The 13161-nt window shown below is 39.5% G+C and overlaps 1 protein-coding gene across 5 annotated transcripts in view; it reads right to left on the bottom strand.

The window, feature by feature from the left end:
* The window catches only part of LOC129775858 (cardioacceleratory peptide receptor-like), a 237690-nt gene that overhangs the window by 51342 nt on the left and 173187 nt on the right, over positions 1-13161 (bottom strand). Inside the window, exons 3-4 of one of the 5 annotated variants that reach the window (XM_055781022.1) lie at positions 8161-8748; positions 6774-8102 (exon numbers count right to left, since the gene is read on the bottom strand). The exons of the other annotated variants lie outside the window; for them this stretch is intronic. Coding sequence (XP_055636997.1) covers positions 7299-8102; positions 8161-8562 — 1206 coding nt within the window. The 5' untranslated portion in view covers positions 8563-8748 and the 3' untranslated portion in view covers positions 6774-7298. Of the gene's footprint in view, positions 1-6773; positions 8103-8160; positions 8749-13161 lie in introns of those variants that run through there. 5 annotated transcript variants of the gene reach the window in all.

Below are 13161 nucleotides of genomic sequence, written 5' to 3'. Positions count from 1 at the left end.
CCCCCAAACGACTGACGACATTGAAGAGGCGCTTAACATCATACAAACGACGCTCCAGAACGCGGTGGGAAGATACACAAGGCAGATTCCAGTAACGGCGAAGTACGTTGAAATTTACAGGTTTACAAAATTGTTAATCTGAAAAAGCAATGCATATCAAAGACTATTCCAAAGAACCCGAAATAATAAACACAAACCACTAGGTTAATAGGCTTCGAGAAATGGTTCATGTCCGTAATAAAAACCTTAGAAATGATAAATTCGCAAACACGGTAGCTATCCCAAAGAAAAGCTCCAACCCATTCTGGAAATTGACAAAAATAATGAAAAACAAGCCTCAGCAAATTCCATAATTGATTACAGAAAATTTAACGTTAGTGACTTCCTGTGAAAAGGCCAATGTAATTCCCACAAACTCGGCGAAAGTTTTGTCAGCCCTTATGAAGGATTAACGATAGAATCAACAAACAACTTAAAACGAACGAGCAGTAACCTACCACAAAATCAAGCAGTAACTGCGGATGAAGTCAAAAAAATTATAAAATTCACTAGAAATATGGAAGCACCAGGTTTTGACGGAATATTCAACATTGTATTGAAAAAGATTAGCGAAAAAATGTATAAATGTATATAAGCTGCAATATTCAACTCTTGTCTCAACCTAGGATACTTTCCTAAGAACTGGAAAGAGGCCAAAGTGATTCCTGTTAGTAACCCGGGTAAAGATCCGACATCAGAACAAAGTTATAGACCTATTAGTCTACTATCTAACATCAGCAAAATTTTAGAAAAAAATAATATTCAAGTGAATGACGGAGCACATTGAAATGAATAATATTATAAGAGCAGAACAATTCGGTTTTAAAAGAGGCCACTAAACAGTTCATGACAAATATAATGAAGAGAAACAGGTCACTATCAAAAACTACAGCAATGGTACCAGTTGAGATAGAAAAAGCATTTGATAATGTGTGGCATCAGGGTTTAGTACAGAAATTGATGATGATGAACTTTCCACTATACTTGACGAAAATAATTGAAAACTATATATCAGGTAGAAGTTTTAAAGTAATAATACATGGCAAACTATCAGATTCACACCTAGTAACGGCAGGAGTACCTCAGAGTGCTGGGCCCGGTGCTTTACTCACTATCCACCGCGGATATTCCACCTCTACCTGAGCGTTAACTCTCAATGTGTGCAGATGACACAGCTATACTGTGCAAGGGAAGAATAACAAAGCCAATCATTAAGAAACTCCAAAAAGGTATGGAAATATTCTGTGAATACCTGGAAAGTTGGAAGATAAAGATTAATGCGAACAAAACACAAACTATTATATTCCCATACAGACCATCCCCGAGATTATATCCTAACCCAGAAGAAAGAATTAGAATTAACAACGTTGTATTAGAATGGTCTAATGTTGTGAAATATTTGGGACTAATAATAGACTCAAAATTATTGTTCAACAAACATGTTGATGAACTGAGACATAATGCGATATTCTTATCAAAAGACTCTATCCTTTGATCAACAGAAAATCAAAACTCGCCAAAAGGACCAACAACTCGCCAAACAAAATATTGATAGTCAAACAAATCTTTATTCCGTTAATCGATTACGCCGCTCCAGTTTGGAGCATATGTGCATCTACACACAAACTAAAACTAAAACGGATGGAAAATAAAATAATCCAAATGGCTCCAAATCTACCAATGAGAACAAGTACAATAGAAATTCATGAAAAAGCTAAGATAGTTCCATTTCCGGACAGAATAATAAAAATTACAGAAATATTTAAAGCTAAAACCCAGTTATCTGAGTTTGAGATAATCAGAAACATATATAATTAGGTTAGTTAGGTTAGTTAGGATTTAGCAAATTAACTGAGATAGTATTCTCAATAATGACGAAACCTAATGGTTTATAATTCTCTCAAAATGTAAAAACAAATGTCTGTAAATTGAATTTGGAAATAAATTTATATTTTATGTATGTATGTATTAAGGGTGCCAAATCAAAAAACAGGTCACGTTTTTATGAAATAAGTTAACGTCAAAAACTATTTTTGCTGCGAATGGATTTTAACGATTTACATACCAATCTAATTGGAAATTCTCTAAGATTTGTTTTATATGCTATACATTACAATCCCACAGTCTGTATTTGGTTTGAATTGATGTAAATCGGAAACGTTCTCATTTCCCCATACATTTGTTCTGTCCATTTGCGTGCTTTCCCGAACAGATCTGTCAATAACAGGCAACTTATGCAACCGCTAAAATAGAAACAACGAAGGGAGATAGCGAAAAGAGAATATTCGCGAAGTAAACTCCACCCTTGCAAAGTAAGTAAACTGTCGCTAGCGTATAAGTATTGCATCTCCTCTGAGAAAAATTCTCAGAATCTTTTTTGTGCCCGAAACAACAAAGGTCACTTATTCTGCTCGTTTTGTGTTTTATGTTTCCCCTCGTGCTGTGAACGCTAGCGAATATTTCACTTGAAGTGCATCTGTTAGACGCGTGTTTGCTGCTTCGGAAGATGCCTCTCGTTTATTACGTATTTATATCAATGCGTGCATTGATATAAAGAAACAAATTGCGACATATAACCAATTAGTGTATTATTATCACAAAGGCAAGAAAGAATCGTTGCTTCTCGAAATTATTCTACAAAACCACACAAGCCATTAAACCTTTTCAGGGTCCCCGGAACTTTTTACTAAAGAGTTATTTATGAAATTTTGACATATTCGCAAATAATATCCGAAATGATAAACCAAATTTAAAATACAATCCCTCGTTTTTTTCTACATATTTAGTGTTGATAGTTTCATTTTACCCCCATTTATTCATGTTAGATGTAGTCCTACGTCAAAAACAAGAAACGAAACTCCACTGCACTCCGCATATCCATACATTCCCTATTTCGGTAACGACACTACCACATACTGCAATTGTTTTGAAAACATATTAAAATGGAAAGGACTTTGAAAAGGTATTCCATTCCTCATGCCCTTCAGGATATAACTTTTTCCCGACGATGCATCCAAAACTCACGGGATTCACGTCTTACAAAAGCATCAAAATTTCATTTGATAGTTGAATATCAATGGACCTCAGTAGACCAAAACTTATCAGGCAAGGAATCCGAATTTTGCCGCAAAGACGGGAGATACTACTACGGATGGATCTGATGGGCAGAAGACTCATTTTCGCAAAAAGGCCGGATTATTATTTATACATCCAATAGTGAAAACATGTAAGCAATAACTTGAACATCCCTAATAACACCGCCTTCCACTCATCGCATAGGAGTCAACCAATTAATTGGCAATAATTATACAATTTGGAGTTGCATGTTTGTTTGGAGTGAAAATCAATGTTTATGTCACATCGCTGTAAATGGCGACGGAACCAGATATGAAATCAATTTCAGCGGCTCGGCGGCGTTTTGAACCCAATGGCTAACTGCAGCAGCAGCCGTATTTGCGGGCCATAAGCGTCTCTCACTCACATCGAAAAAGGAAGCGAGAATAACATGCTTTTTCGAATGAACGCTCGTGCTCATGGATGGTTGGTATCGATTCTCCCAGTGCCAATCCAACCAATGCCTAATTATGAAATTAAATGTATATGATTGTGGGTATCAAAGGAAAATATCTGCCCGTGCCACAATTGGAACCGCTCGGTTGCATTACATTCATCTATGAGCGACCTTTAATATTCCAGCAAATAATGCTCAAATTTCATCTGTAAAGTTTCCGACATTTAAACAAATCTTCAGCCCTAACAACCGAGCAAGAATTAGTGACAAGAAAAGTTTGAATTTGAGGAATAAAAAATATCCATAAGCAATAGCAACGCATTTTTAATTTACCGCTTTCAATCACCTGAACATAAAAGTATGAGACTGTGCCTGAAGGTGACGGGCAAATTTGCTAGGATAGCACGCAATCAAACAATTTGTCATAACCGGCACTCAACGGCATCATGTTTACGGTAAGATGAAACATCGGTCATCATAAATCCACACCAGGGCTGCCGTGTGGATGGGAATGCACCTCAAGCAGCGTTCTGAACTGCAATCTGAAATGCATAAGCTAGTGAACAAGTTATTTGTGTGAGAATTCCCATGATAGTGTCGGCAATTCCCTAGGTTTGCCTGTCTTGGTTCTTGATCCCGCTATCCCTGCGTCCTCCAGACGTTAGTTGTTGGGGCTGTTGACCGACATTGGTACCAAACAACGAGCCGGCGGGCAGACGACACCAGATCAATCACGAAGGTGACTCTCACATATCGTACCACGCGACATTTGCGACGACAGCAACGCATCAGCAATTAAGGAAAGCGATGACGACGATCAAACGTCTAGAAATTTGTAATGAAACTCCAAATTGAGTTTATCTTTTGCATGTATCTCCGAGTACATTTCAAAACAAGAAATCAAAGCTGAATGCAACTCTATCTCATCTTTGGTCTCATCGTTTACCAGCGTGAAACGACGACCAAGATGCATTCATAGAAAGATGCGAATAGGTGGTAGCTTCACATGTGGTTTCAAGGTGCCACAGAAAGTCCTTTTTCTGACAATCGAGCTCATTCATATTATGCAATATGTTGAATCAAAGCTTAGACCCTTCATCGGACGATGTAAGCCAAGTGTGTACTTTTTGATCACGTGTTGGGAGAATTCAAATAAAAATTCAATGTGCAGTAAAGACAATCACTCATTCTTATTCTGTCTCGGAACGTTTTAGTTTTCCACAAATTATTTATATTTCCTCATTCATCAACACAAAAATTATTCGAAAAACTGGAGGTCCAGTGTATGAGCGAAAATGAACATTCTTGAAGTAATTCACATCATTGAGGCGGCCCGGGGCGATAGTTTCATCTCCCCTTGCTCTCTCACCATCATTCTGAATGTGGTGTGTCGATAGAATCGGTTTCACATTCGCATCTTCGTTTATTTCTATCTCCCTATTGAGGGTACAAGCTCTGTGGGAGGTATCTACCAGCGGATACTGACTAGCGTTTGCGGATGAAATTGCTAAACTAGGAAAAGAAAACCAAACGCGTGCATCACGTTTGATTCGAATTACTTTTTGTTTTGTTTTCTGTGTCCATCTGGGGGATTGATATCGATTGATTTTACTATGCAATCAGAGTTTGTATATCCACTGTGGACGTTGTCCGACAGCATCCATGGAGGATACTGTGATTGCTTTCAGAGAAGGTTGAATACGACATTCTGTTATTACTAGTGTTAACTATTATTAATCACTCCTCGTGAATTTTGAAGTGTCTCTATGTCACTTTAGATTCTAACAGTGCTGCCACATTTTCATCTGTACCTGAAGAGTTAAAAATCTTTCTCATCTGTAGGGTAGGACGGGGCTAGTTGGTCATAGCGGTAAGATGGTCAGTAACGATATCTTGGAATCTGAGCGTCCAAAAAATTAACGATCTATGGATGAAAAATAGTGAATTGCTGATGTAATAAAATAAGCAAATTGGAAAAACTTTTTATTAAGTAGGTTAAAAAATAAGAACATGATTTTTCCAAAAATCAAATGTTTTCACATGGTACGAGAAAATGTTTCCAAATGTCTTCACCATAATATCGGAGGAAAGTTCTTCACATAACTGTAATAACTCTATCTGTTTATTTCAGCTTTGAAATTTTGGTTGTAACTCAAAACATATCCTTGAAACTAATTGTAGAAAAGGTATGTAACCGGAAAACCCTCGATTTGTGAAGTGGTCATTTGAAAGATCTAGGTTATTCTATTGTATAGTATGGGCCCAAAATAATAGTAATGCAATGTCACAATCATTCAAATTTTCGAGCATAAATGAACTAATGTCTTCTAGAACCAATATGCACTCAGACCGCTTCGTTCACTGAGACTAAAGCCCTACTTTTTTTGACGATATTTTGGCCAATAGTTAGAATTTCATGGAAATAATACGCTATTATACTGAAATGTCTTCAAATATTTCATAATGTTTTCAAAATGTCTTCACAAAATCAAATGGCTTCAAATTGAAGACATGTCTTCAAAACTGGCATTTCTGGTGCGCCGCAAAGTGGAAGAGAGACGAAATCGCTAGAAAAGAATCTGTACCAAAAATAACGAAAAAATCTGTACCTTTCGCGATAAATCTGGATGCAACGTCGCATAGGTTATTGATTATAATTCTGCATCCAGGTGTGTGAATCTTACATAAAGTATAAATTTATAAATGACTGTTTTGTTCCAGCTGATGATATTAGTGACACGAGCGATCTGTTGGACCGTGGAGTGCCGTTACGGAAAGCTAATTGTGACTGAATTGAGCTAAACGACATGATCAAAACTGTGCTCACTGAAATTCCGCGATATAATGTGCGTGGAATAACGGATACCACTAATATCCCCAATACAATGACACCAAAGAATTTAACATTTTATAAGGCCGTGGAAACTAGACAATAAATCGACTCCAACTTCAGAGAAAATGATCCTTATATGATAAATAACACATATTTACCTTTGAAAAAAATTTAACTATTGAAACAATTGCAAAGGCATAATTAGCTTCAACAAAAAATTTCTTCAATAAAAGAAGAAATAACTACAAAACAGACATGGTGCAGTGATAAAGGTTTTATTAAAAAAAGAAAAAGTTCAGCACGGCAACTGCATATATTCGAAGTCACATGATGGGCAGCGTGAATTCTCTTGGCACGCATGAAACCACAAGAAGCACTTCGAACACTCCAACCAATCTTGCCCATCTTCCGACAAACTGAAGCAGCTGCCACAATGTTCGCAAAGTGAATCTTGCATGACCATCGTTTTTGGTTGGTTTTTAGCTCCTTTTGGTCGACCTCGTTGGTGCTTGGGGGTTTCGGATCCATTGTTAGAAAAGCATTTCTGCTCCACTTTCTTGGCTTTCTTCAGGTTCCCTGTATCCTTCAAAGCTTGCAATGACTTCAGCTCATTCCGATAAGGACTGGCGGTTATATTGCAGGCTTTTCCCCTCCTTCTACCTCGAACGATTTTTCTGGTGCTTGTTTTTGGTAGAGGCATCACTTCAGATGGAGAAACCTTGAAATCACTCGCTCGACACGGAAAAGTTATCGGAATGGTTTTATTTCCAAAAGGACTGTTCATGCTTTGAGAAGAGCCCTGCACGCAATCCATCGCGTTGAATTCAGCAGATGCACCACTTGAACACTCTGTGTCTGTAACTGATTCCTTCCTGGAAGGACGTCTGCCTTGCTTGATGGAAGCAAGGAACTATTTTAACCTTCGAAGAAACGGTTCACCATGTGTGAAGGACCTGGCTCACACTCCAACGTGTCAACTTCGGCAGATGCACCATCTTCTCTACTGCCTGGAGGCGCGTCTGAAATGGGATCATTGTCTGAGAGAACATCCGTAACATCAGCGGGAGCAAAATCTTTGTCTGTGAAAACGAATCTATTCAGCGGGACAATACCGGTCGCACTGAATCCGTTTTTCGCTGTTGCCGCATTGGCAGCTTGAATGTATGCCAATCCAAATAGCTCGCTGATTTCATTAAGGGTAACGACTTTACCTGGATTAGCCTTTATGTAGCCTTCGACTGATTTCGAAAAAGCAGTTTTCAAGGGTCCCATAAAACTCACGTCGAGGGGCTGAAGCTTATGACTGCAGTGCGGGGAGGGGGGTGGTGTGGCTAAAGTTACAACAGTCACAAAACACTCACGTGCTCGCTCAAGAAAGGTGAGATTCTTGGTGTGTGAGTTATGTCCATCCAGCAAGAGGAGCACTGACGATTCAGCTGTTGGTCGTGTGTGGTGCAAGAAATGCTCGAACCAGGCATTAAATTCGTTCATCGTCATCCACCCAGACGAGTTGCAAACGAAAAGCGTGTCCAGAGGGGCACCTTTTTTCAGGGCCTCGGTCAGCCGGGCTCTGGGAAATATCATCATCGGTGGAATGAAGTTTCCTGAAGCCGACATGCAAATGCATGCTGTGGAAAGCAGCCCTCTCTCCGCAGATGTTACCGATCCGACTTGTCGGCGTCCCTTCAAAGTAAGCACCTTGGATCTTTTCGTTTGTACCTAAAACAACATTAAACCTAATTTATCAACTAATGAAAACAAATATTACTCAACTTACGGTAAGGATGGATGATTCGTCGACGTTGAATGTCCTGCTTGGAGAAAAGTTGCCTTCCGCCATCGTCTGGGTCAAAACGTCGAACAAAATTTTGACCGCTACCCTGTTGAATTCTTGTAAACGAGCCGCAGAGTTTGCCTCTGGAGCACGCAAAGATAGTTCTGGATGTCGCTTACGAAAACCACGTAACCAATCCCTGCCAGCTAGCTGCGTTTTATTTTTGAAGACATGGGCTTTTCCGTTTTTCTGTGCCAGCTGATATGCGAGGCTTCTGATTTCACGGGTAGTAATACCGTAGCATCGAACCTCCATATCCAAAATATGGTCCACCAGTTCTTGTTCTTCGACGGGGGTGAAAACAGTTTTAAGGGAATCAATACGGCTCACCTCCTGCCCCGACATTGCCGCTTCTTATTTTCTCACATTCCGATCTAGCATCTGCTGCGGAATACCATGTTACATGGTGGCTCGTTTCGTTGATGTTTCGTCTCGCCTTATAGAGGTCAAAGCCGCCTGCAGGGCCGTTTTTGACCAATTCTGTCTTCCGGATTTCCTTTTGTATGTTCGCACCATCACTATGAACAAGCACTGACGAGGTAAACAAAAATACTGACAAAGTCAACAGAGTTAAATTTAAGGTTAGTTTCGGAGATAGATGGTGCTCTTTTTACCCCACCTAGAGGTGCTCATTTCACCCCTAGTCAACTAGTTGGAGTTAAAGTGTGTTAAAGTATAAAATCAAAAATTAAATGAAGGTGAAACTTGAGGTACAATGTATACATTATGTTGCAGTGCTAGCATAATACAGGATTTTCCATTTCGGGCTTCCGAAAGTATACAGCCCTGCACTGACAACCGTTTGACATAGCTGTCAACCAAAGCGTCATATCGTTAGTTGAATGTCTGCCATTTTACAATATGGATCGTTTAAGCATCGCACAACGTGTTAATTTTGTTAAATTATACTATAAAAATGATGAAAAACCGGCAAATGTTTTTCGAGCATTACGGACGGATTTTGGTCGTCATGGACGGCCTACAGAGCACACAATCGCTAATGTAGTGCGTTAATTCGAACAAACTGGATCCGTAGCGGATATTGTGAAACCTGTGCATCATCGTAATGTGCGTTCGGCAGAAAATATTGCTGCTGTTGCTGCCAGTGTGGAGGATGACCCGAATGTTTCGATTCAACGGCGTGCTCAGCAATTGGGCTTATCAAACACATCATTGTGGCGAATTTTGCATTTGGACTTGCACCTACATCCATATAAAGTCCAACTGGTACAAAAATTAGAGCGTGGTGACCATGGAATGCGTCGATTGGTCGTCGATTAGGTAGGTCGATTGGGTGAACGAACAACAACAGCAAAATGCTGAATTTTCGCATCAAATTTTCTTCAGCGATGAGGCACATTTCGAGCTCGGTGGCTATGTGAACACCCAAAATTTTCGTATATGGGGCTCAGAAAATCCACACGTGATTGTTGAGAGGCCATTGCATCCGCCAAAAGTCACTGTTTGAGGCGCATTATGGTCTGGTGGAGTCATCGGGTCGTATTTCTTTGAAAATGAGGACGGCGAGACGGTGACTGTGAATGGTGAGCGCTATGGCCGCATGTTCACCGATTTTTTTTTGCCACAAATTGAAGAAATGGATACGGATGACATGTGGTTTCAGCAGGACGGGGCCACGTGCCACACAACACGACCGAACATGGCCATATTGCGTATTTGAGGGACGCATAATTCGCGGGTGCTCCCTTGGCCGAGTGGTTAGCGTCATAACTAACATGCCGGGTGTTCGGGTTCGATTCCCGTTCTGGTCGGGGGAATTTTTCGACAAAGAAATTTCCTCCGACTTGCACTGTGATCACGCGTATTCTAGAGCTTTCCACTCAGAATGCATTCAAGGCGTGTTATTTGGCATAGAAATCTCAACTAAGTACTAATAAAAATTACGCAAGTAATACTACGTTGAGACGGCGAAGTTCCTCTAAGAACGTTAGTGCCATTGAAGAAGAAGAAGAAGAAGATTTCGCGTTTTGGTGATGCCAATTGGCAGTCCAGATCATGCGATTTGAACCCGCTAGACCTTTTTTGTGGGGTTATGCGAAAGACCGTGTCTAAGCCAACTCTCCGCAAACTCTTGAACATTTGGAAGACAACATTCGTGAAGTTATGACCGAGATACCGCCCCATATGTGCCGAAAAGTCATCGAAAATTACCTGTTCCGGTTCAAGATGTGCGAGGAAGCCCTAGGTGGACATTTGAATGATGTTGTATTTCACACATAATGGCATAAACCAAACTTTAATTTGAAATAAAAGTTTCATCGAAATTCGAATTCTAAGTGTGTTTTATTTCAATTTACTTTCGGAATTTAAAGTTGGAAAACCCTGTAGATATAGATCTTTAAATGATCGTAAAATATTATTTGGCAGTACTCCAAATTTCTAAGTTTTTCATTTTATGAGAACCAGGTTCATTTTTTAAATATTTTTCCGTGTTTTACAAGGACCAATAACTAACACGTATTATCTCTATTTGCGTAATTTTGTAAAAGAGAGGGGAGGGGTGCTCATTTCGCCCCGTGTGCTCATTATGCTCCTAATCCCCCTATTTTTAATTTTCGGGTTTACGAATAGAATACTATCCCTCGATATTTCAATGAAGCTCATCATTTACATTTATTCGCCAACAGGCTCTAAGCCCCAATGGTAAACTTATTATCTAGTTTAATGATTGAATGTAGAAAACATTTGAGTTGATTTCTGAAAAATATCTCTAAATAATTCACTTCTTATAAATTTTCCACAACTCATTGCAAGCTCAGCATTTCTCATCTAGGACACATTCATTAGGGCTATAATTCACTAACGTGGGATAAAGCATCTAATATACGACTCAATTAAACTGTCAGCTTTCTTCAGTGAACCTATGCACAAAGTTGTTCATTGGTTTACGACTGTCTAATGTCGGCGAATCTGTAATAAATGCTTACTTAATATTAAATAAAGCCCACTGGGTCATCACAACACAACTATTTTTGCATTCAGCTCGCAGCTATCCAACGAACAATCGCCGTGGCGCCGTGGTCAATATGTGGTAAAACGGTACAACCCTACAATGGCATCCATAGCGGATAGTTTGAATTATCACCGCCATCAGATCGTGAGTGTTAATTGGCTGTGTGTGAAAAGTGCACTGGCCATAAATCGATTTGCTTAATCTGCAATATTTTTACGTTGAATAATCGCAACAACGCGCATTCCGCGGAATCATAGCGTAATGATGAACCGCTGTCGTCTTCGTCGTTGCGCAATTCCGCGAAAACTTTAAAAGTGGCCCCCCGTCCGTGGTGGTACCACAGACGCCAATTTACTGCCAAAGCAGAACCGAAGAGTCGGACGATTGCATCAGTTTAATTTATTACATTTATTAATTAGCACAAAATCATCGTATTGCAATCGTTATCCTCCCCCGCACGGGTGTCCTCATGTGTGCAAACTGAGACCGGCAGTCAAATCGCTGTGTTGTTGGGATGGGATAAACGCGAGGACAACAACGACTAGAGGAGGCCATATCTTTCAGCAAGGGTGTAATTATGATGGCTAAATGATGTCTTAAACGTTAGGTTTTAAGAAATATTTTATCGAACTCAAGCTCAAACATCCATCGCATCTTCTAGTCTGCCATAGATTAGGATGCGCTAGACAAAGGAGTAAGCTTTTATTGGGGAGATTTGTTGGCGGAGATAATACAACATGTTTATCGGTGTCTGTTGGAAAGATTGAGCAACAGTTTGGATCGCTAGAGGAGCTAGATCTGTTGGATGGCAGCAACTTCAAGGACTGGCTCATAAAAGTCGCTGCTATTGGCAATGGGTAATTACCACTAATCAGCTTAATTATTGCATTGTTCGGAGATGCTCAGACGAAGAGTTTATCGCTAATTGAAATTCTTGTAGTGACGCGACGTTTCGGAATGGGATGCAACGACGATACAATAGTGTTCAGTTTAAATCAGTGGTAGTATTATCTTGGAGAATAAGCTATCATAAATTTAAGCAGCACTACATTTAGAAGTGGAATAGGTAGAAATGTTTCGATTTCGTTCATGAAACGTTTATTGATAGCAGCATTGGTATTACCATGTTCTTTTCAAGACTTAAGATAGAACAAACTGTTCTTCGTCCAATCTATAATGGGAATGATGAAAATTTAAGTCCGTTTTTGAGACATTTCAATTTGCATAATTACGAAGTCTTGGTCTTTTTTCATAACACAAATTGAAATTTGACTGGAATCTTGTCCCGGACACACATAATACATAACATTTAGTGTCCTAAAATGAAGACAGTCAGCTAGAATATTAAAATATCAGTGAAGACACCGAACAGTCAGTCTATTAATAGCAACAGATAAACAAACTTTGAATTCATTTGGTATAAATGGATTATGCCAATAACAACTCGTTCTAGGATCCATCGTAAGATAATCGTCGTCTTCTGCTAGAATCCAACATCCAACGCAGAATCCCCACCCACAAATGGCTGCATACATTGCCTGCGGCAAAGTAATCCCGATCCATAATCCACCTGCCCGAGGCCGTGTAGCAGCAGCAATCACGTTGGCAATTCGAATTGAAAACTGAATTACGTCGTATTGCAAACCAATTACCTTTTAACTTTATTTCGCTTCTGTTATTTCTTGCAGCTTATCCGGATCGACTACCGAAACGGATTGATTTAATTAAGTCACGTTATGCCAACACCGGGCGATAATTCTTCGGTTCGTTACCATGGGTTCCGGTTAATGGATTTGTAAGTGATATAGGTGATGCTTAATTTGAACGGTGATTTCGAGCAAGAAATTGATGTAAACGGATGCTGATATTTTCTGAACAATTAAATCGAATAATTTCATAAATAAGATTTCCACTCTTCGGTTCTTTTCGTTATTTGTTATGACGTTTTTTTTTCTAATAAATCGTCAGCA

Source organism: Toxorhynchites rutilus, chromosome 3 (assembly GCF_029784135.1).
Source record: "Toxorhynchites rutilus septentrionalis strain SRP chromosome 3, ASM2978413v1, whole genome shotgun sequence".
NCBI classification, from domain to species: Eukaryota; Metazoa; Arthropoda; class Insecta; order Diptera; family Culicidae; genus Toxorhynchites; species Toxorhynchites rutilus.
This window is presented reverse-complemented; position numbering and strand designations above follow the sequence as displayed.